Source organism: Choristoneura fumiferana, chromosome 16, assembly GCF_025370935.1.
Source record: "Choristoneura fumiferana chromosome 16, NRCan_CFum_1, whole genome shotgun sequence".
In the NCBI taxonomy this organism is placed as follows: Eukaryota; Metazoa; Arthropoda; class Insecta; order Lepidoptera; family Tortricidae; genus Choristoneura; species Choristoneura fumiferana.
This window is the reverse complement of record NC_133487.1, coordinates 6,856,515-6,878,870: the sequence shown is the minus strand read 5'-3', so window position 1 is coordinate 6,878,870 and position 22,356 is coordinate 6,856,515. Positions and strand designations below refer to the sequence as shown.

At 38.1% G+C, this 22,356-nt stretch overlaps 1 protein-coding gene across 1 annotated transcript in view; it reads left to right on the top strand.

The window, feature by feature from the left end:
* The window catches only part of Kdm3 (Lysine demethylase 3), a 183,832-nt gene that overhangs the window by 120,825 nt on the left and 40,651 nt on the right, over positions 1 to 22,356 (top strand). The window contains 1 exon segment of the mRNA XM_074098901.1: positions 13,273 to 13,314. Within this exon segment, the coding sequence (XP_073955002.1) occupies positions 13,273 to 13,314 (42 nt within the window).

Below are 22,356 nucleotides of genomic sequence, written 5' to 3'. Positions count from 1 at the left end.
ACCCTTTAGCGCTTTCCTGAACTCATTAACCACATTTGCATGCAAGGCTAAGCAGTTACCGCAGCGTGCCGGGAGCAGAGAGCGACCGAGATAAAAACTCTTTGCATAATGTAGGTATGCGGCTCGAGGAGCTGTTTATGTTACCTGAAGGGCCAGCTCCGCTAACGGAACTTGCCTTTTAACTTCACTCAAGACTGACGACACTAGTATATATATACCATGCTCAAGAATCTGGATATAAAATAGTTTGATACAACTTCATTGCCTTCGGCGTCGGACGCTCGGTCCGTGGGGCCCTGGCGCAAGGGAACTCTTAGCCAACTGGTAAAGAAACTGATCGACGCCACCGGAGACAAGAGGGCTGGCAGCTTCCTCGCACAGCGTCTTGGCATCGTCAATCAGCGAGGAAATGCTGCCAGCATTCTTGGAACCATGCCACAGGGGCCTTTTTTAGATTTATATTAGTTTTTAATTATTGTTATTAATTTTTTATTATTTAAATCATTTGTATCTATTTAATTATATATTAATAAATTAATTCATTTAAAAAAAATGGTTTATACATCTAAGGTACAATACGATACAAATATTCTTTTTTTAGCACCTCAAATCAGTATAATAAGTTAACATTGTAACAAAGACAAAAGTAAACACAAGGCTAACGTACCTACTTAGGTATATTATACTATTAATTGGTCATCAGGTGACCCACTAGTTCGTTTGTCTGGCCTCTAACATAAAAAAAGTCACTAAAACCTCGTAATACGTGACATCGATGATATTCAGAGGTATAATTGTCCACTAAATCCTCATGATGTACCTATCAATAAACGTAGGAACATGTGCTGATTTACAAAACACAATAGCAAAATAAACTTTTTCTTGGAATAAAACATACGATCAGAGAGACATCAAGGTCAAAGATAAGGTTTACGCTAATAATAAGAATATAAAGTAACAAAGAAAAATATTTGATGAACAATAAGGAAGGATCTATATCAGTAACAATGTGAACGACTGTTATCTTGAATAGATGGAAGCAGGTAGATGGAGCGTAACAAAGGGACATAAAAAGCGAGGTGCCGTAGAAAAAGTGTAGAGCCGACAACGTCGCTTCACGTAATAATAACAAAGCAGCTGTAACGCACTAATGTGAGTCACGCATGGTGCGACGGGTCGCCGAGGAAACATCGCCGGCCGTAAATAAACTTATAACCAACCACGTAGACGCACCAGTATCTAACAACAATCACATGCTATAGCTGAATCATCACTACTACGAAACCATTAATTGTCTTTCATACTTATTACGGTACGATACATTTATTTCATTATTTACATGCCATTAAAACCCTCGCTATCAATACAATACTAAAACCGTCTGTTGTTTATGTCCAATTACTAGTTATACTTCAAGTTACTTGGAATAAGTATGTGCCTACACTTATTTATAGCATTGGTCCGAATGGCAATTACCATATTAAATTATTCAACTAACTCCTGCAGCTGTCTACGAGGAAAATTTATTTAGGTATCACCATAAGAGCCAGTTTATAATTTTTATTTGCATTATCATTATTAGTGTCCCTTCCCTTTCGACCCCTCCTATTCCATGATTTCGATGTAAAATATACCCTGACTGACGGAATGCAATTAACTCCAGCAAAATGCATAATATGCGTTCGTTGTCGTTTTCTTTGCCTTCAATTTATTACCTCTTATATTAGTTAATGTATAATGTAGCAAGAATGACAGTCATCTTGGAATTTATGAAGGAAGTCAACAATAGAGAAACTGTGAATTCTAGAACTCATGTAGAAGGTTGTACATACCTACTAGGTGATAATTTACTCTAGAAATTTCGCAGACTACTATAACGTGGGTGATAGAAATACCTTCTTACAAATGGCTTTTTTATTGCGCCAAGCGGTTTAAGTCCTTTAACTGGCATATCACGATTTCTATTATCTTACATATCGATTAAGCTAACTGTAAGATATTCGGCAATCAAACTAAAGATTGATTTAGCATTTGGCCATTTAAATGTTGAAGTTTTTGCTGCTATATGCTATTTTAATATTAATTGCGGTTATTTATCTCCGAACTCGCGTCCAATTACTTTGCACGTAGCAATTCAAAACGTTTTTTCACCACCAAGGCCAATAGGTTCGCGGACCAATCAATACCCTCGGTTGGGGGAGAGGAATGTTGCAACAAAAAAGCACGTGGTGTGCTCGAATTGTTCCGCTCCGTTTAGTGCCTGCCCAGAGTTGCCAAGCGGACGCGTGTGGCCGTGTGATGCGAGCAACCCACGCCAAGATGGCCGCCGCTTGTGCCGCCATTCGCTTTCCCACGTTTGTCGTACGCACACAACCTCGCGTGCATGCTTCATTCTCGTTTCCACAAAGGCTATCACTGAAATGCAAAGGATAAAATTTTCATGGTCCATAAAATGATTGGTCGCTTCTCTATTGCACAGTGATTCCTGTGCGATAACATTAATTTTGATAGGATTTCCTTTCGATTGCGATTATTTGATGACAAAAAAATGCTCGACAACGTCTCTACATATCTTGTGGATTACGAAATTCTAAATTTGATGTCGTGTAGTAAGTTAACATGTACTTACATACATACAAATTTATTTTCGTAAATGCGTAGACCAGACCAGGCGTTAACACGTAGCAGGCGAGCCATTAGTCGCCACGTGTTGACTCCGCGCCCTCGGCAGTTGTGGACTGTACGTTATGACCAATCAATGACCGGATACACATGTTATTTAATGAATCATTGATGATCACAACTACTTTGATGAACTGGACGAAATCGTTTATGCTAATTATGCATATATAAATATATTCACAAACTTTCGAATCGTTAGCGCTGTAAGAAAACCTGTTAAGTTTTGTCACTTTGAAGCTATTAAACGCAAAAAGCCAGACAGTTTACATGAATAAATTATTTCTCTACACCGCAGCAAGTTGCGGTGTTCTTACATATTTATCGTTATCTATGGTACATTTAATTTACATTTTTATTGTCTGAGCTATTGTTCCGCGAGCCGTTAACACCGGCCTCTCCGCATTGTTCCTCACCACGCCGCATGATGTCATGCGCATCATTCTCGGAATATCATAATTTACTTTTTACATTATTTAGCTAGGTGTAAAATCAGCCACTCTATTTCTGCGCGGTGAATTCCACACCTAATCAAATATATACTATGCCCACACTGTAATAACACGTTTAGGTTTATGAGACATTAAACTGTTTCGTAAAATGAGGCCATTGCCTTCGCCGCAGTAATCAATATTAGAGGACAATAGTGAGCGGAAATTGCAAAAAGACCCACAATTGACATTACGACGCGATATAATAGCTAAGAATAAACGCGTCTTTATCGCGGAAAAGACTACTGTGTCATAAAAGAAGCGAAGGTTACACGGGCTGATCAAAAAGTTGCTTTTCGCTGCGCTGGGAAAAATATGAAAATTAATTAATTTTGTACGAGAATCTAAGTAAGTACTGCTAAGAACATAATCACGATCACGCAATTTATACAAAATACAAGCATAGTTTCGCAGAGATAATTAGACACATTAAAAATTATGGAAGCATTTGGCATGAAATGGCGCGCGACTTATCACGCGAGAATTAATTGAGAAGAATTAGTTGAAAATCTGTTGTGAGGATGTGTGTCACGGCTAAAGTGTTGCGTGTCTGGTGTTCGAGTGCTCACTCATACATATTCAGCAGGCGCTGGTCTGCGCCGATCACTCAGCAATGGCCGCAAAACTCGTTGAATACTAAGCGACCACCTTCACAAGATCTGCATTAAAATTATGTACAGATTCGGTCACCTGTGTCGAATCACAAACCGCTCAGCAGGAAACTGTCGAGACAATTTACTCACCCCCTCGTATTGTTTTCTTTGTAACAACGGAGAATTATATCAAAACAACGTTTTGTTATCATAGTTCCAGAGGTATTAAATATTATTAGTATCAATTTATTCAGTTTGACCTAGTTGCTGTAGATACGCGTTATCAGCCCGTAACGGGTATGATGTATTAGTTGTGCAATTTGTTATCGCTCAGTGGCGGTGCCGATCGTAAGTACCTACCAGATCTGTTGATTTTTCAAGTTCATCAACGTCCTTTGTTCACCGCACCGCTGTGCAAACACCGATTGTTGTTACGATTTTTGTTTAGCTTCGACCGCTGTTTGCATCGATAGTGACGCAAATTATCTTTTGTATCATGTTAAGACTAGAATTACTCTTGTTTGTTTTACAAGGTGTTTATTTACGTATTTGTAAGCAAACTATTTTGTATTGTGCAACCCGGGTTACATCACATAGTTTCCTTTTAAATTAGCATTGAATATCGCGAAAACATGTGCAAATGCACATACAATTACGTGAAATTTATGTTATTTTATATAGTTATAAATTGCATAACATAATTATGTCTAAAAACTGGTTAGGTATGCTTAATCGAATTAAAAAAACAAAAGGTCTTTCCGTTTTAATAATCTAAAATTGTCGCTCGAAATAGAGTCGTGTTAAATTAATTCTGTTGCCAAGTCGGACCATGTTAGGCACAGCGCACCGTTCCGCTGTTGGTCAAGGTGACCTTCCCTACTGCCCTGTCACGCCGTGACATAGTAAGCGCCCTATTCAATGTAAATTTCTTGTTAGACCTTGCATAACTCCGAATCTAAAGACATGTGGCTACATTATTATTGTTACTCTTACTCACCTTTCTCTGTAATATCTGTGTTTCTTTTAAAGTTTGGACCAAGTTTGCGTACTTACCTTTATTCTTCCAAGCTGCTACGATCCATTTCTTAACGCCTTTTCTAAAACAATAAAGTCATTAAAAACACATTCTACCCTAACATAATGTTTGGAATGCAGTGCACTAACTCTGGTTCTTGAAATAACAAAAGAAAGAGGAACACGTGGAGCGCGCAGTCGGCCATTTTGCAAATATAAATAGCAAGATGGCGTCGGGCCGTTGGTTGGCGAAAGTACTCGGTAATTATAAGCGGCGGGAAGGCGGCGCAGCGAGCATAAACGCGAGGATCTATGCCCGGCCGGTGCACGCAATGCTTAGCTTGATTTATATCGTTGCCTTGTTTCCACTCGACCGATTGTTCTCGGATTTAAGTGCTGCTCTGTTATTGTTTCCGACGGCCATGGGAACTTGGAGAACATTGAATTCAATTCTATTGACCTTTGTTACGATAGCGACCGCCTCCAAATTACATTTTTATTTTTTATTCACAGTCACTTACTTGGCAAGTAGCAAAAGAAGCTTTGTTTCTAATGTATGTATTATTAAAATTATAAATAAAGTTATGACAACATCGTAGCAAATAGACACGAGTCTAGTATTATGATACCTATCTACAGCAGTGTTTTAGTGCATCGTTATATTTTATTCACATCATGAAGCCAATGGTGCTGATTTAAGTAGATGTTGAATACAGAATTGACGTCATTGAATTGAATTCTAACAAGATGTCTTCCAATTTAATAATATATGATTCAGTTTTATTTTTCCTATTTCCATTCCATTCTCATATATATATATAGTGTAAATAGGAAGCCATAACATAAGTCTCGAACCGAAACGAATATCATACAAAAATATCTTAGACATAAACAGACATACATTATGGATGTGGTTGTCTGGGAGTATCAAACATGTGTCCGGTACATGTGATAACTTTTTGGCTCACTACATGTTAGCATTATTCCAAAACAAAGAATCTGACTGTGTTTTTTTTCGGTAGGTATCTACGTGTTTGCTGCTTTTGTTTTGTAATGAATGCAGCAGTCGGTTAAACAGCGTTTATTTTTAGCTCTATGTTTTTAATTTTAATAATAACGTCAACCGGGGTTAACAAATTGGAAGTGAAGCATCAGCAAGTGGAGCGAACCAGGGTTTCTTCGTCTAGCGGTGAGTCAGTAATGCGCTACAAATAGACTAATGATGATTTGCTTCCAAGAAACGCGACCCGCGACGACTACTGTTCGCGCCGGCTAATCAATATTTAATGCCCCATTTCCGCTATTAGACTCTTTCCATTTAACTATCCGCTATTAAGCAAGCACTTTTCAACCCATTTCTAAACAGGTACACATTAATTTGGAAGTAACATCCTTCCATTAGCATTCAAAAGCAACCCAAATATGGTATTTATCTTGACCGTGGAATTTATTACTGTTTTGCAACAGTGACGGTTTTGTACGGTTATGCTATTACGAATATTTATGGCCTGTTATTATCGTACAAAAAATGTTTGAACTGAGTGGGTGGCTTTATGATCTCAATGGACTCGGCGGCGCATCACTATTCTTCGAGCGGAATGACCTCGTTACTAAATTTTTTATTCAGTCCGCATTATCGCTCTGCATGTTTTTACACACAATCGATTAATGTAGATATCGCGTTGTTTTTTCCGTAACAAATGGCAAAAAGCGAGTACAAATCTAATTAGGTTGGATTTCCTCTTAGGCATCAGCCATGAAGCCGAAGGTCGATGAGGAAAACTGACGGCTGATTGCAGATGGCCGCACATCTTTAAATGGCTTTATAATTATAATTCTTTCTTGTCATTACCAACAAGTTTTCCGACATGTCATGATCAATGACATTGGACAGGACACTGTTAATTGTAAACTATAAAATATACTGTGGCAGCTAAACCAGTTTTTAAATGACTTCTTAGATTTAAACAAAAATAAGCAAATTGGATGCAGGTTTTTTAATTAATAACAAATAAACATTCCAGGTAACTGTAAGTATTATGTCATCAAATAAAATGAAGGTTATTATTATAGACAATATCTCTATTGAAGACTGATTGCTTTCTTAGTACGGCGTACAGAAAAGGAAACAAGAAGTACCTCCAAGAAATAATTTTAAGATGCGACTCATTTTGAGAGAAGGTCTTCTGTGGCACTTATATAGGCCGATATGATGTCGATCGATCCATGGATTACAACAAAATATAAGCGAACTATTCCAAGTTATCTAACGGAAAATAATTCCCTGATAAATCGATAGCTCGATACAGAGCGCCATTATGAACGTCCGTTCACCCGCAGTTATCTCGTAATTAGCTAAATGAAGCGTTTATGTCGGCAAATCGTTGGCCGCTGCCTGGATGCCTTATATAACTTTTGTAACATGCATGTTGTTTTGCAACATGCATGATCCGTGCTCTACATGTTGAATCTAATCCAATCCTACTTTAACCTTCTAATATTATAAATGCGAAAGTTTGTATGTTTATTATTGTGTAGCAGGTGAGCGTACTACATTTTCATACCAAAACGGCTAGAATAACACATACTTAGGTCACTTTTATCCCGATATTCCTACGCGTCAGGTTAAAATCCTGAAATCTCAACCGCTAAGTTTAGTCTTTAAATTTGGCATGAAGAATCCGATTTAAATATGGGTATTCCCATAGGAATCTATGAGAAATCCCAGAACTTCTTCAAATGCCAAATCTATGGTTAACGCAAACAAAGCTGCGGGTAAAGAATAGTGGCATGTAACGTCTATGGATATCATAAACAATAGAATAACGTTTATTCAGCCAACACAACACATCGTAACAAAAAAATAAAAAATACATTTACAAAATGATAAAGAATACAAAAACAAACAAGGATAAAAGTATGTTAACTACCTTGCTGGTATTTGTTGGTATATTATTAAATCCGAGTTATTTGATATTATATACAAAAACAAAAGCATACAAGACAAAAACAGATAATTTAAGTATGTATTGACTATTAATAAGATCTACGATACGAACTAAATCGCGTACGGAAGTTTTGAAATACCGGACCGCATTTTTGTAGAAGTGCCAAGTGGAGTTTCTTCCACATTACGCTTTGTCGATTTTGCAGGGAAATATGTTCACTTTAATTACCTACCTATATGCATATATTTAATGGCACAGACCTAAACCACATAATAAGGAAATGATTTGTTTACAGTTACATTATATTACTAATAGCGACTGCTCATAATATTAAGAGGAAATTGTAATTTGTTTTCGTTGTCATGTTAAATCCGGTATAGCGATTATTGTGTCACATTTAAATATGGCAATAATTTAAGTACCAGTTTTTTTACCGCAAACTTTAATGTTCCGTGAAATACTTGTAAAGCAGGGCCCTTTTTTATTTACTCTTGAAAATTGTAGATAGTTGTCATTCACTCCTTAATTAAACAAGTGTAATGCAATCCTATCCCCTCAAGAAACACAGACCCTTTGGGGAGAGGGCTTTCACAGAGGCGAAATAAAATATCGCTAGATGGCGTTAGTATTTTGAGGTCCGTTTGACGTTTGCTTGCGATTGGCTCATTTAGCGTCAAACGTCAAACGAACCTCACGATATTTCGCCTCTGTGAAAACCCTCATTATGCAGTTTCGGAACCAAGTAGTAGCTAGAGCCATCCGTCAATAAAAACGCAGTTGGCACCAAACTCGAAATAGCCAAATCCAAGAATAGGACACCCATAAACCCCGCTTAGAAAAATCTTTATAATCCGGTTAGAAAACATGCATGCGACGCTCTAAATTTAACGTCTTTGAAGTGTTTGTATAATTAACAAGCGTTGCATTGTTGATTGGCGGCAGTGGTCGGCAGCAGCATTTCGACACTGCCCGCATCGCAACTACCAACTGGTCTGACCTCATTCCCGGGACTAGCGTAAACTCTCATATCGGGTTTATGAAAACAAAACTATTTTTAGCCAGTATCAAGCCCAGACCGCTTCTGCTTATTATTTATTTGTTTTACAACACGTTTGCCAAGTGCGAGCGCGTACATTACCGGGGTTTAATTTATCATAACAGCGGAGTGGCGAGAGAGGTTACGCGGCTGTCGATGATGCGATGGGTAAGCAAAATGATTCTTTACAATAAGTTTTCGTAATACAGATAAGCCCGTGAACAACACGATCTCAACCTTTTATAAAACCTGCTGCGTTGGAACTAATTTTAGGGATTGCCAGTCAAAAGACGGATTACTAAAGGAGCTTAAAATAACATGTTTTATTAGTTAGTATCTGTAACTTGAATCTGTTAAAACAATGCTCTGTTACTCTAAATAGCTTCCATCAGATTAAATTATTGTTAATAATCCGTGTAACAACTGCCGACCTATTCGAGGCTCGTATCGTATTTAATTGTACACGTATTTAATTTCAATGAGCCCGTCCGGTCGAGATACAGACAAGTGGACCGGTCCTTGTTCACTAATGGACTCGGCCGTGGAACCAAACCCGTTCCTGCACGACTTATCTCACAATTAGAAAGCCGGAGAAAGATTTTGATAACACTGGCAGTATGATCGATGAAGACAAATTACTCTATGCGTGAAATGTTTCGCATTTGATACCCTTTTTCGAGCGGTCGCTTATCTCGCTGTATCTATGGGTATAGACTTCATTTTCCTCGATATTGGATCAGTGATGGATTATTGTTATCATTTTTTCGAATCAATGTTATCAGCGATATTAGTTCCAATTACAAGATAGTATCTCTATGGATGATAGATAAGTCGTAACTGTGTGGGCACTCCTTTTAGTTTTATCTAATTACCGGTGTTTATCTTTGGCGCCAATGCAAAAATGCCGTGAATAAAACAGCATAATTTAACGAGGTGATGTCATATTTCGCTTTCTTATCCTGTCGGTCCGAATTATGTTAGGTGAAGAGAGGCGGGCCATGTATCAGACGTTTGCCGGACCCGGCTCCCATTTCTCACGACCCGCCGGACTGGTCCAGCCGCATGCCGATCAAGAAAGGCACATGCGGTGCGGTCCCTTAAAAGGAGAAACGGCTGTTTTTTGCTCTCTTAATGGACGCAGACATACTGGTTATCGACCATTAGACCGCTTCGGCTAAATGATTTTCAAACGAGTAAGAAATCCACTTTTGGCCATTAAATATATACTCCAGTTTTATATATTAACTAACTAATATTATAAATGCGAAAGTTTGTAAGTCTGTTTGTTTGTTACTTCATCACGTCTAAACCGCTGAACCGAGGTAGGTGGTATTTGGTATACAAATAGTTTGAGTCCCGCGGAAGGACATAGGATAGTTTTTATCCCGGAAAATTGCATAGTTCCCGCGGGATAGAGATAGCCAAATATTTTACGCGGACGGAGTCGCGGGTAGCGGCTAATATTAACATATCCGAGATGTAAACAAGTTAAATCGATTTGATTATGCGGTAGCTGCCGCATGTCACTGAATACATAATGCTTAGAAGTGTTATATAAAGTAGCATCGTTTCGTTTACCATGTTTGTGGCGTTTGCCATGGTGCTTGGTTTTATTTACTCCCGCCTGTGGTCGTTAGTCACTTTAGCCTTAATTAAAACTGGTAATAGTGATTGTTATGTTGCGGTCTGCTCTTATCATGTTAGTGAAGCTGTTAAAACAAATTTAAATAAGAGCTTCATTATTGTCTTATTTAAGATCATATAATACTTAGTGTAACTTTCTCGAGCTAACCTGAGTACGAATTGACCTGTCATAAGTAATAGTGATTATATTGTCTTCCGTGCTAGCTATTTATACAATCGTGATTTTTTTTAGTTAATAAATGACTTACTATACATAAGGTCCATTATTGCCATTTTGAAATTAACATCCAAAAAAGTTAAATACACGCTTTACTGATTCCCAGTGGAATTCGAACACCTGCCTCATAATAAATTCTTCGCAATAATCAAATATTTTATCAACGCACACATCAATATGGTTTCCACAGAAAATTAATTGATTGGTTATTAGTTCCTAGCTTCACCGTAATTATCGGTGGACAAACCACCACTTAATTATTTTATCAGCTGATTATTGTTTATCAACAGATTAAACGAACAAATATGGAATGTCATATTTTTGAACCGCAAAACTTGTTTTGAAATTATTTTTTATGACTATGACCATTATAATCATTATGCTCTTATTATATTTGTATTAAAATAAACGACTAATGTAATCAGAAGGTGTGATACGTCGGAATATTCTCAAAGCTCTAATTAATCAACAAGTTAATTATAGCTCGGAATTCAATGCTTTATTGACTTGCCCTGTTGGTATTGATTCGATACGCCCACTCCCTTCTCCGTAATCGTGTAATCACTCACAATTTGTCTCGCTCGGCCACTGATAGCGGCGGATATACCTACCTGGTAGTTATGACGATAATTTAATCCGTCCCCGTCTGGCCACCTGCTCTGCTCTGGATTAACTGGATGGCTATCAGGCGACCAGTCTGACTAGCTTGGATAAGTCACTTATACAATTAGTTTAGTCTTGAAATAATTAGTTGTGACATTCCTAAAGAGCAAATTGTGAAATAAATTCTTAATTAAGTAGGTAGCTTACATTTCTGTGAAGTCGACTAAAAAATACTGGTTTAAAGTTGTTTGATTTGTTATTGATTCTGTTGATCCTTTTTATTAACATATATATATTTATATATTATACATATTTAGTTGGATCACATAATATTTGGTAGGAGTAGTAGCAGTTAATTATTCCTACATCAATTATAATTAAGACTAGTGTCCTCAATCCCACCCCACCCTCGCTTTGGTTTTTTTGAACCAATTTACGTTGACTGAAAAACTTCGTTACATATATTTGGAACACGTAAAAACAATACATATTTCCTAATGTCGAAACACCGAAATGAATAACGTAAGGCGTGCACAGTGGCATTAAACATCTTGCGCGTAGGCAGATCTGTTAACAAACTAGCCTATAAATACGTATTTCACTACAATTGACAGCCAATTACGCTAAATGGCCGTCGGCCGCATACCACTTACTACATACTTATATGTTTCCACTTGAATTGCATAACTTATAAACAGGTTGCCATAAAATGCCGGAGTCATGCGCGCAATACATACAGCTGGTTCACATACAGCCGCAATTATGGCGAGCAGGTTTTTCAACGAATTAATTACATGTGTCGAAGCGTAATTTCTTATGACTTTCTTAGAAACGTGTCAACCTGAAACTTGATAAAGACTTTTCAATATCAGGGCTTGTTGTTAAAAAGATAGCGTGACTCGTCACGATTTATGTTAGCTGGGAAGTTATCGATGAAACGGGATTTATTCCAAGAAATAAAAAAGAAAAAGCAGATAAAGGGCTATCAATTTCGGAGAGGCTCGGTTACAAAAGCCAAAAATAAAGAACCGTAATGCTTTAGATATCGCCCGTAGCGATATTATTCTTTGACGTTAAATTCCACTATGAACACGTGAACCAAATTTTAAGAAACTTAGTCACCGCTATTAAGTGATTAATAGTTTTATAACAGATGATAATATTTATCTTTATCGAGGTCAGACGATAAAACGAATAACAATACATTCCATGGAAAATGATGGCGTCTCGCAACTTTATGTCGGGAAATTATTGTCCATTATCGAAGCTATCTTCGACGTCTAAACAATATAAATATAATATGAAAAGAGAGCCACAAATCCATTAGCGTCACGGTTAGTGACCTGCCAGCTGCCCTCGGATGCCAAGCCATGCGGGCCAACCCGGCTCCGACTGTCACCTGCCCTGTATTTCCACGTCCTATCACCGCAACTTGCACATATACATATTTTATTGCGTACTCGAGCTCAAAGTATCACGGTGTTGACTAGAAAAACTTTGCTGTAGAGTTTATTAGCAGTTAGAGATGATGTTCTGCAGTCGAATTGTCTGTTATTTCAGATTGTTGTGAATTTGGAATCCTTGTATTGGATTGGATTTAATATGAACTGCGTTTAGAGTAAAACTCGGATATCCTAAAGTTCCGAAACATGACGCAAATTGAGTGAATCTGAAGTGAAACTACCCATAAATAAACTTTGAATGCAGCTAATTCTGATTTTCAAATTAACAAAACTTCTAGTCATCGATCAAAATGTCTCGCAGGTGTTTGCTTGATAATGGCAAACAGAAACGCCATTTATCGTCGTACAGTATCAACATTTTATAAATCATGTCAGTTAAGTAGACCCTGTTTGTTCTCACACCTTTAGCGCTCGCCGCAACAGGTTCCACCGGTCCACTCCTATTATTGCCAACTTTATTATGTATTCAGTAAATTATGTTTAACCTTTAAATTGTCGAAGCTTCCTTTTTCGATGGAGTTTCACTTCGGGTTTTTCGTGTTCTGCTAAAGCTTGCCGGATTCAATTTTTTTTTCTTGTTGCAGGTTCCTCGCCTGAACGTGAGACCATCGAAATTAGTAAGAAAGGTAAGTGTTTTATATTTTAAAATAAAATCAAAGACAAAAATGAGCTACCTCAAAAAAAATTAGGCATCTTTTCTTTGTCCTTCATTTATTTTAATACATCAAACACTACACAACAAAGTATAGATCTATCAGTTCTGTTGTTTAATGGATACGTTCCAGATGATTTTAATACCAAATAAACAGCACAACGTCAATATTGTAATGTTTCGCCTTGTGTTTTGTAATGGAAAGATATAAAGACACGAACAGACTTGAGATTTGGGGTGAATAATAAAATATTTAACAGTTACAAACTGGTTCAGAAAGCAATTACTTGAAGATGAATCTTATGATAAGTTTTCATTCTGGTCTTTTGATGAGTTCTAGTGAAAATAGAAATGAAATCTTACCACTTTATTCATGAAAGTTACAAATCTGTCAAGGCAAAATTTATGTTTGGTCTGAGTCTGGCAAAGGCAAAATGAAAAAGTGACAGATCTATAAAGACAACTAATATTAATTTTATGTAAACTTGAGGGGTAATGTTAAAAGATTTTGATATTCATATTGTATTGTATTGTAAAACTCTTTATTGTACATAAAAACACATGAAAATAACAGAACACAGGATAATAAGATCTACAAAGGCGAACAAATAAAAAAAACAATGGGTTTCTTTGCTAATTATATGTATTGGCTGAGTAAATCAGACAAGGAAATTGCTTTTGTTATGAATTTGCTTCGGCATATTAAATGTACATTTAATAGGTAGGTAGTGAGTGGTAGATTTAATTTTCATTTTCCTAAACGGGTGACACTGTGTGTGAGGGGCTTTAGGACGTTACGTGTGTTAAAAAAGTGTTTGTGTAGAAAGCCGAGATTGCCATCCATAATTTTACATTTGAAATCATATCTTTGTTTGTTCAACCCTAATCTACATATGCATGGACCACTTATACTTCACACGGGCAAGTTAAAAAACCCTGCGGTCCGAACAAACGACAAATACATTTGTTATTATCATTCAACGAATCTGAATTTCAATTGGGCATACGAGTAACGGGGTCACGTCGATTTCGATAGATAGTTCTACATAATTCTGTAAGCGTGCGTCTGTGTGAGTTATGTTAAATCTACTGTGCAACGGTACGTGGCTAATTGTTATTTATTTTATTCGTATCAGTCCGAAATTGTGTTTATGCGCATATTGAGTTTCAACTGGTGATTTGGTTTGTGGAATCGTGTACGGAGGTACTGAGAGGCGGTTAGCAACACGCTCTTCCCTCGGGTTGCTTCCTAGCGCCGCCACACACGAGGTGCCGCGCCACCCTCGCTGTGGCTTTGTTTTCTTTACCCCACGTACGCCGCACCTTTCCTTGCCGAGCTACTAAGTACTATACAATTTAGCTACAAGGTCAAATCAATAAGACTTATATCTAACACTTAATCAAATAAATTATATTAATGTCAGTCACATTTGGCACAACGTTTTGCGTCATTGTTTAAAAATAGTAAATCATGACAATCATGTACTTTAATTGCTTAATAAACACTCCTAAATTATTTGATTAGTCGACCGCGCAACACGTCGTCCAAAATAAAAAAATCCGACCATCAACATTTTATTGATCAACGTTATAAATAAGACAGAAAATGTAAAAGATTACCAAATGATTATGCTCCGATTTTGTGCGTCATGCCCGAATATCATATAAATGTGAGTATAATTAAATGAATATTCATGAGTCGGAACGCCCCGAAACCATTTTATGGCCGTTGAGAAGAAACCGGTCTCGCGTTTTTTGTGCGCGTGTTGTTTAACTCGATGATCGTGCCTTGAACCGATCACTGACGGTTAGACGCCATGTTTCATCCTACACACATAAACGCAGCTACAACCCATAAACACAGCTACAATGCGTGCTTATAAGTATACTCAAGTATCAACGTATAAACATATTTATATTTTACGTTCGATGTACTTATGCGTTTCTATAGTAGATAATAGCACTTAATTATAAGTCGCGAACTAGACCAGGTAAATTATAGTAATAAGCTGATAGCTGATATTGAGAACGCTAATAATGTTATACAGTTAGAGGTAGAAGGTAAAGGCTCTGAACGAGTATTTAATGGGATCGCAATTATTGACTTCCTTTTCTCGCTTCGGAAAGCTACAAAGGCATTACGCAACATTGGTCTTAAAGTCACTGAAGTACAGTCACTTAAATGAAAATAGTAAGCATAACGGTTAGTGTTAGTGTACTTTTTCCAGTGTATTGGCTTGGCATTACCAGTGAGCTCATAAAAGCGTAAACAGATTGACAGGTAACACAAAGGCATTCGTGAACAATACCATCTCGTCACGACTGGAGGTCAAAAGAACAAGTTGGACCAGTATTTCGTGTCTTATCTTGTGTGAGAGTAAGAAAGTCGCCGGTGAAAGTACAGGCCGTGTCTAATTCTTGAGCCGATAATTTTTAAATCAGTTTCATAACATTACATTTAACAGAGCCGGTTGATTTCTGACACAAAAGATAATCTTTTTCAACGTTCTTATTCTATGATAAATTGGCTTTGTGACAAAGGTGAGCTAATGTATGTGAGATTTGTAAGGTGGACCTGCTTTTCCATTGTGCTCACGACAAGGGTCCGGGGTCGGCTATTGTCGTGTTAAACACAATTTGCCACCTTTTCATTCAATTGCCTGTTGCTTTCACACATCGCTGCTGAATTATTACTGGCATCTGGCATAATTTAGAAATTAAAAGTAATTAAAGTACATATAGCAATTAAAAAACAACTAAAGTAAATACATATTAAATTAATAATGTTAACAACATGTCGTCAAGGTAAACTCACAGCGTTTGTCAGCGGTAAGTCGGTAACCGTTATAATTGGTCGGCTGCTCCGGCGCAGGCGAGGCAGTGGGCATTGCCTTCATTGCAGCGGGTGCATTAATGAGCCCGCATGTCGGGGTTCATCGCCCCTCGGATCTAATGGCCATTTGCTACCATCTAAATTACTTGTGCGATTCTGCACACAGTAGGTACAGAGTAAAGCTGGTCTGAAATTTTGTTTGGATTTCAGTGCTCTTGGGGTCTTCTTAGATCAAATCATGACGCCTGCCTGTAGCTCTGCAGCAGTAGAATTTGAAGTTTGATTGTTGGCTAATTTGCTCATCAATATCACTTCTAACAATTGAATGTGCGAAGAACTGGCATTTGTGTTTATTGCAGTTAGGTAATATAACCTTTAACAATTATTAATATCTCTTCACCATTTAGTGCACATATTTAAATGTCATCTACGACACCCAATGTATGCATGAGTTATTGAAATTAGTGAAAGTATTTTTAATTGTAGTAAATTGATCGTGTATTGTTATACGTGCATATTGTGCAGTTGATGTTTATGGCTGGTAATGGTCGGGTTCCACGCCGACCGGTTCCGACTACACCGTGTAATTTTGCATGACTTTCTATCAGAAGCTCATGTTCGGCCGCCTTCGGGTTTACTAATTATATACGTGTTTTTGTGTTTTATTGGATATGGTGGTTACATTTATGGTATGAAGTTTTTCAAGAGATAATAATAAATGACTGCAAAATGTGATCGAATTTAATTACTATCGTTTTTATCGCGGACATGAACGGGGTGTTATTTATAATTGAATAGTGTATTGTATAAGTATACAAGAAGTGCCATAAAACGTTCCATTGTACCCGACACATTTGTATCCACCCGAGCCGCATGAGGGTTGATGGTCAAATCGTAAAATGGGCTTTACCAACAAGTTATACTTAAACTCTGCTTTTAACTTCGACTGCGAGGAAATTAGAAAGCAGCAGTGCAAGTAAATGTTAATTTATTACTTTTCCTTTTTCAAACGTTGCTATTCCTATAACTTATTAGAATTGCCCAGTTTTATTGTTCAACAAAAAAATAGTTAAATTGTTCGTGGCTGCGTTAACGCTTGATTGCCTTGGTCTTTGACGATTTTACTATAAAAAGCACTTGAGCATAAGAAGTCATTTTATGCAGTCGAAATCCATCATAAATACGAAGTTAACGAGTGAGAAGTGAAAACTGTAAATAAATGCGTTGAATGAAAGTAATTGTATGTTAAAGAATACTATTTAATATCTACAAAACTGCATTTGAAATTTGCTTGAACTATGTCACTCGAATTATCCGCTTGATCATAAGCCACCACATTCTGGCTAGGTTATTGGATAAATGTTAACTTAACAGGCGCTTCACACGCACTGCATTCAGGGTCGCGTCTGCATGCACTTCACCTGCGCTGCGCCCGCGCCGACCGGTTGGGCAAGTCGCGTCTACTGTCGTGTTATGAAACGTTATTTATCGCCCTCGTGATTTTATTTCATTGCTTGCGCAATAATTGCTAAGATGGGCAGAGTTATTCGTCGTCCGTAATTGTCGCCAGAATATAACATATCGATCAAGCTAAAAGAATATCTTCTGTGTTACGTTGTTGTAGTCTTTTATATGCTTTGAACTTTGGAAAACCCTAAAGTTATCATAAAACCAGTAATTTACAGTGCAGATTCAAGAATGACTCACTTATATTTTTAGTAAAGTCACATTCGCGTGATATTTCAAGATTTTAACAAATTCATTTCAGCAAAAAAAGAGAGAGTTGTTCTGGTCGTAGCTGACCGATTTCGCGATGCCATTGGAACGTTTTTGCGATTACCTAGCAGAACAACGTTACGTCACGGGTCAACAAGAAGATTGGATCTGCAAAAAGTTATTGAACTTGAAAGTCAGCTCGTGCATGATATCGAATCGGAGACATCTTGATTGTTGTGTCAGTCGTAAAGTAATAATATTTGGTGTCGAATAAATGGAGTTGTGCCTCCAAGATGGCGGTGGCCGCCGCGCCGAATGAGCTCGCGTCACGATCCTTTGCCCCAGAGTAGAGTGTAGGCGGCTACTTTCTCCTAACGGGACTTTCCTCTGCCCCCGCTTCGGCTGCCGCCACTCGTCTGTACACGTCTATTACGACATCTATTTTGTATTTAACTATCTGCGAGATCACGATGACGGTAATAAGATTATAACACGTTTCGAAATGGTTTGTAGGCTGGTACTTGGCTTTGTGTGTTTATTTTTTGTTGCTCATCGTTATTTCGACGGAGATGTTCATTATTTAAACGATGTTGTATTTTGCCATTTTCGAGCTGATTAAGAGAACCAGTTACAGTCATGATGAGAGGCTAACAAGTATATTATTATCGGTTGTAATCTGTAATAAAAATAAATGCTTTTCGCGAGATTCTCCCACAGCACAAACACGTGAGAAAGCGTATAATTTTCGTAAGTGCGTTTTCGTATCATTTGTGTTCGAATTGAACGCATGGGAAATGTTATCACAAGAGTTATGTATTGGAATATTTGGAACGAGCTCGTCCCGCCCCGGGGGGCTCACGAGTCAAAGGCCACGGCTCACGATCCCTGCTCGACTCTACCGGTATCTACATGCAGCTCATGTACACGTTGCTGCTAGTACCCTAGTAGGTACTATTTCACTTCGTTATGAACTATTACTGGCGAACTATTTCATTGAAGTTTACGTTTAGTTCCTACAATGACTATGATATATACACTTTAAACACGCAAATTACCATATTGGCTAACACAAACATGAAATTTTTGCAGAAGCTTGTTAAAATGCGGATTTTAACACTTGGGTGTCTCGAGTTAAAATGTCACTCACAAACAAATTTCGTATATACATATTCGCAACGTCATAACATTGTTAGCAAAAGCGTTTTCTAACTCAAAGCGTGGAGCTCGTGGAAGTTATAAGTGCTACTTTTCCCTATTCCGGCCGCACTCAAGCCAACGAAAGTGTCTGGCCCCACGCCAAAGTATGGTGATCTTCCGCGGACTGCATCGATTTGCAATCCACTTCCAACTCCCCGAGCCAACTTCTTAATTACACGTCTCGCCAACGATATAAGTAGTTTTTGTTTTGACGTCATCCCATCAGTGAATGATGTTCACTGCTATTATTTGCAATGCAGACTGAGTCTAATCCGATTTTTACACCACCGCTAGAAGCAGGTTCATTAAGCAACAACCATAAATCAGGCTCTCAGTTCCAGTACGCCTAAATTGTTCTCTTCAAACGTCACAACTGTATTGATTTCCTTTCTAATAAAGAGAGGCATTGTCCATTTGAAAGCTCGCGAGCACAAAGCGTGAAGACAACAAAAAACTACTGCACAAAAAGCTCGCCGTATCGGTGCGGTTGCGGCACGACTTGCATTATTCCACTGCGAGCGGTACGCACATGTGCGGCAGATGTTTGGGGCAGTTTTTCAAATGTATTATTATACACCCTCCGCCCTCGCCCAACACCACCCTGTCACCCGTTGCAGTCAATGACCCCTTTCCGCCGATTTACACAGTGCGCCTTGTTTGTTACCTGTTACGTTAGTCTTTTCTGGTGCCATATTCACTTCCAATTTTATTATTCGCAATTTACTTTTATTATCTTTACGGCAAGCAATTTTAAAAGCAATGCTGTTCCATAATTGGTTACGTGTATAACACATACCTACGCCTAGCATTCGATATAGCCTGACTTTGATTTATTGTGTAATCAAATACTGAAGCTATAAATATGGCTCTGCGTGAGCGAACACGTGTTCCGTCCTGTTGATGGGTTCTTAGGGGAGGTAGGGTCGAGCGAAAGGGCGCAAGACAGGTTCCAAGGTTAAATATATCAAACAGCTGTTTATTATTATTAGGAGCCGCACAGCTAGATTGAACATGTGTGGGTGCGTACGTGCTTCCACATTTTACAGAGCTATAATTTGATTAGACTATATCTGTGAAACCGTGCGCAGTTAGATAAACGTATAATAATAATTTGTCGACGTTAAAATTGCCAAGTTCAATGCTCTAGAACCGCTTCGAGAAGAACAATCAAGAGCCGACTCAATAAACGCAAAATAACAACCCGCTCGCGGCGAAAATGTCGAAATATTTACGAGATTCGAGTCATTTTGTTTTTAGCTATATTTAGCTGAGCAACGTGCGAAGTTTTGCGAACCAATTTGAACTTTATGAGTTGTTTTTACACTCCAGTCTTAGTTTGAGTGAGTAGGAGGTTGTTCTCTACTTGTTGTGGCCCCGGCCGCCCGGCCGTGCCTACATCGTGGCGTGGATCGTGGAACGCGTCGTCGATTTGCCAAAGCCACGAAGGCACTAGTAAAACTCGTATTATTATCGTGTCGGTTTCCTTTATTTTTTGCTCGTTTGTATTTTACTGTCTAAGGTTATTTACTTTCATTGGAAACGTGTATGACCATATAAGGTTTAATAATATCATCGTTAGGTATATTCATTCCGCGTGCTTCTCAAAAGCGTCAGTTTAACATAACGATATCATGTTATGAATTTATTTTTAACTTCTTTCATTACTAATTTTCCAATTTTGGAGTTATTTTATCCTCTTAAAAGGTAGAAGCTTAAAGCTTTCCTAATAAAAATGACTTTGCTGAAAGCAATTTAGTAGAATCTGGACTTATTAGTAATCCCGAGAAGTCGTTCGTTGGACGGATTCTTCCCGCGAGGTATTTTTATTAACAATCTGAAGGACATTCCGAGAACCTGCTCGCAACGGTCGACCGGAGTGGAGTCGTCCCTCTAAGGGCCCGGCGCAGGTAGACGGAAGATCATGTTTTTGCCCTTTCATCCCATTCGATACTGTATAATTTATTCCTTTCTTCATTCCACGTAAATGCCTCTCAGTTATCTGCCAGAGGCTGCCGGCGAGGCGTTTTATTTAGTCCTCGCTCCCACGAGTATAGCGATGAACCTTTAAACCGGTCGGCTTTGGAACGGAGCTCCCGTTTCGGTCGATTTCTTCTTCCGCGCGCCGGACCGGACGGCTACACCGATTCATCAATTATTTATACTCGCTTGACTTTTAAAAGATATTCTCGCTTACTGCCAACATGGCGTCATTACACAACTAAAATTGAAAACAACGAGCTGAGCTGCGTCCGGACTAACCTTCATGCGTTATACGAACAAATTATAATATTTTATCAACAATGTTATTTTTATGATTGGTTTTTTGGAGTCTTTTTGTATTTTTTATTTCAACTCCAAATTTGATACTTTTACGGGTATACCGTGAAACCATATCGAAAAGACAAACTGAGACCTGAGACACTGCTGTCCAGCCAGTGGTGTAGTGGTTATAGCACGCAACACGGATTGCTGAGGACCTGGGTTCGATTCCCAGAGCTGGTCTCTTTTTCTGGTTTTTCTGTGCATCCATGTTTGTGTCGTATACGCCCAGGATAGGGTTCCGTAGCCATTACGAAAAAATCAAATAATATTTTTCTTAGGATTTCGTATTGTGTCTGAATCTTCCAAGTTTAGGTAAGTATATTTTATACCTTAGGCTGCTATTTACTCAAACTACTAATAATTCTTAAGCAATCTTAGCCGCTATAATTTTCCTTGTAAATGTGATAGGTATATTTACTACCATTCTGATTTTTTTCGATTTTTTCCACCCAACAGTTTAGATTTTAGAGGAGGGGGGGGACGCTCGATTTTAATGAAAATTTAAACTTTAAAGTTTAATATTTCGCAAACAGATCACTGAATAGAAAAATTGTCTTAGCAACCCCCCAATGGTTTTAAAAGACTTATCCAACAATACACCACAGTATAGGGTTAGTCGAGAAAAAAAATCACCCCCACTTTACGTCTATGGGAGGTACTTACCCTAAAATATTTTCTTTTTACTTTTTTTTATTTTGGCGTGACTGATATGTATATTCGGTCTAACGGTCTCTGAGCTTACCCGCGGACAGACAGACGGACAGACATGGTGAAACTATAAGGGTTCCTAGTTGACTACGAAACCCTAAAAAACTGTTCTTTATGCACAAATGAGACTCCCTCGCAACTTGATGCTTGTTTCAAAAACGGAATGCCAATAAATTTCATCCGTTGCCATAGTAAATTGGTTCGAAATTTCACGAACAGTTGTTTAAACCAAAACAATTA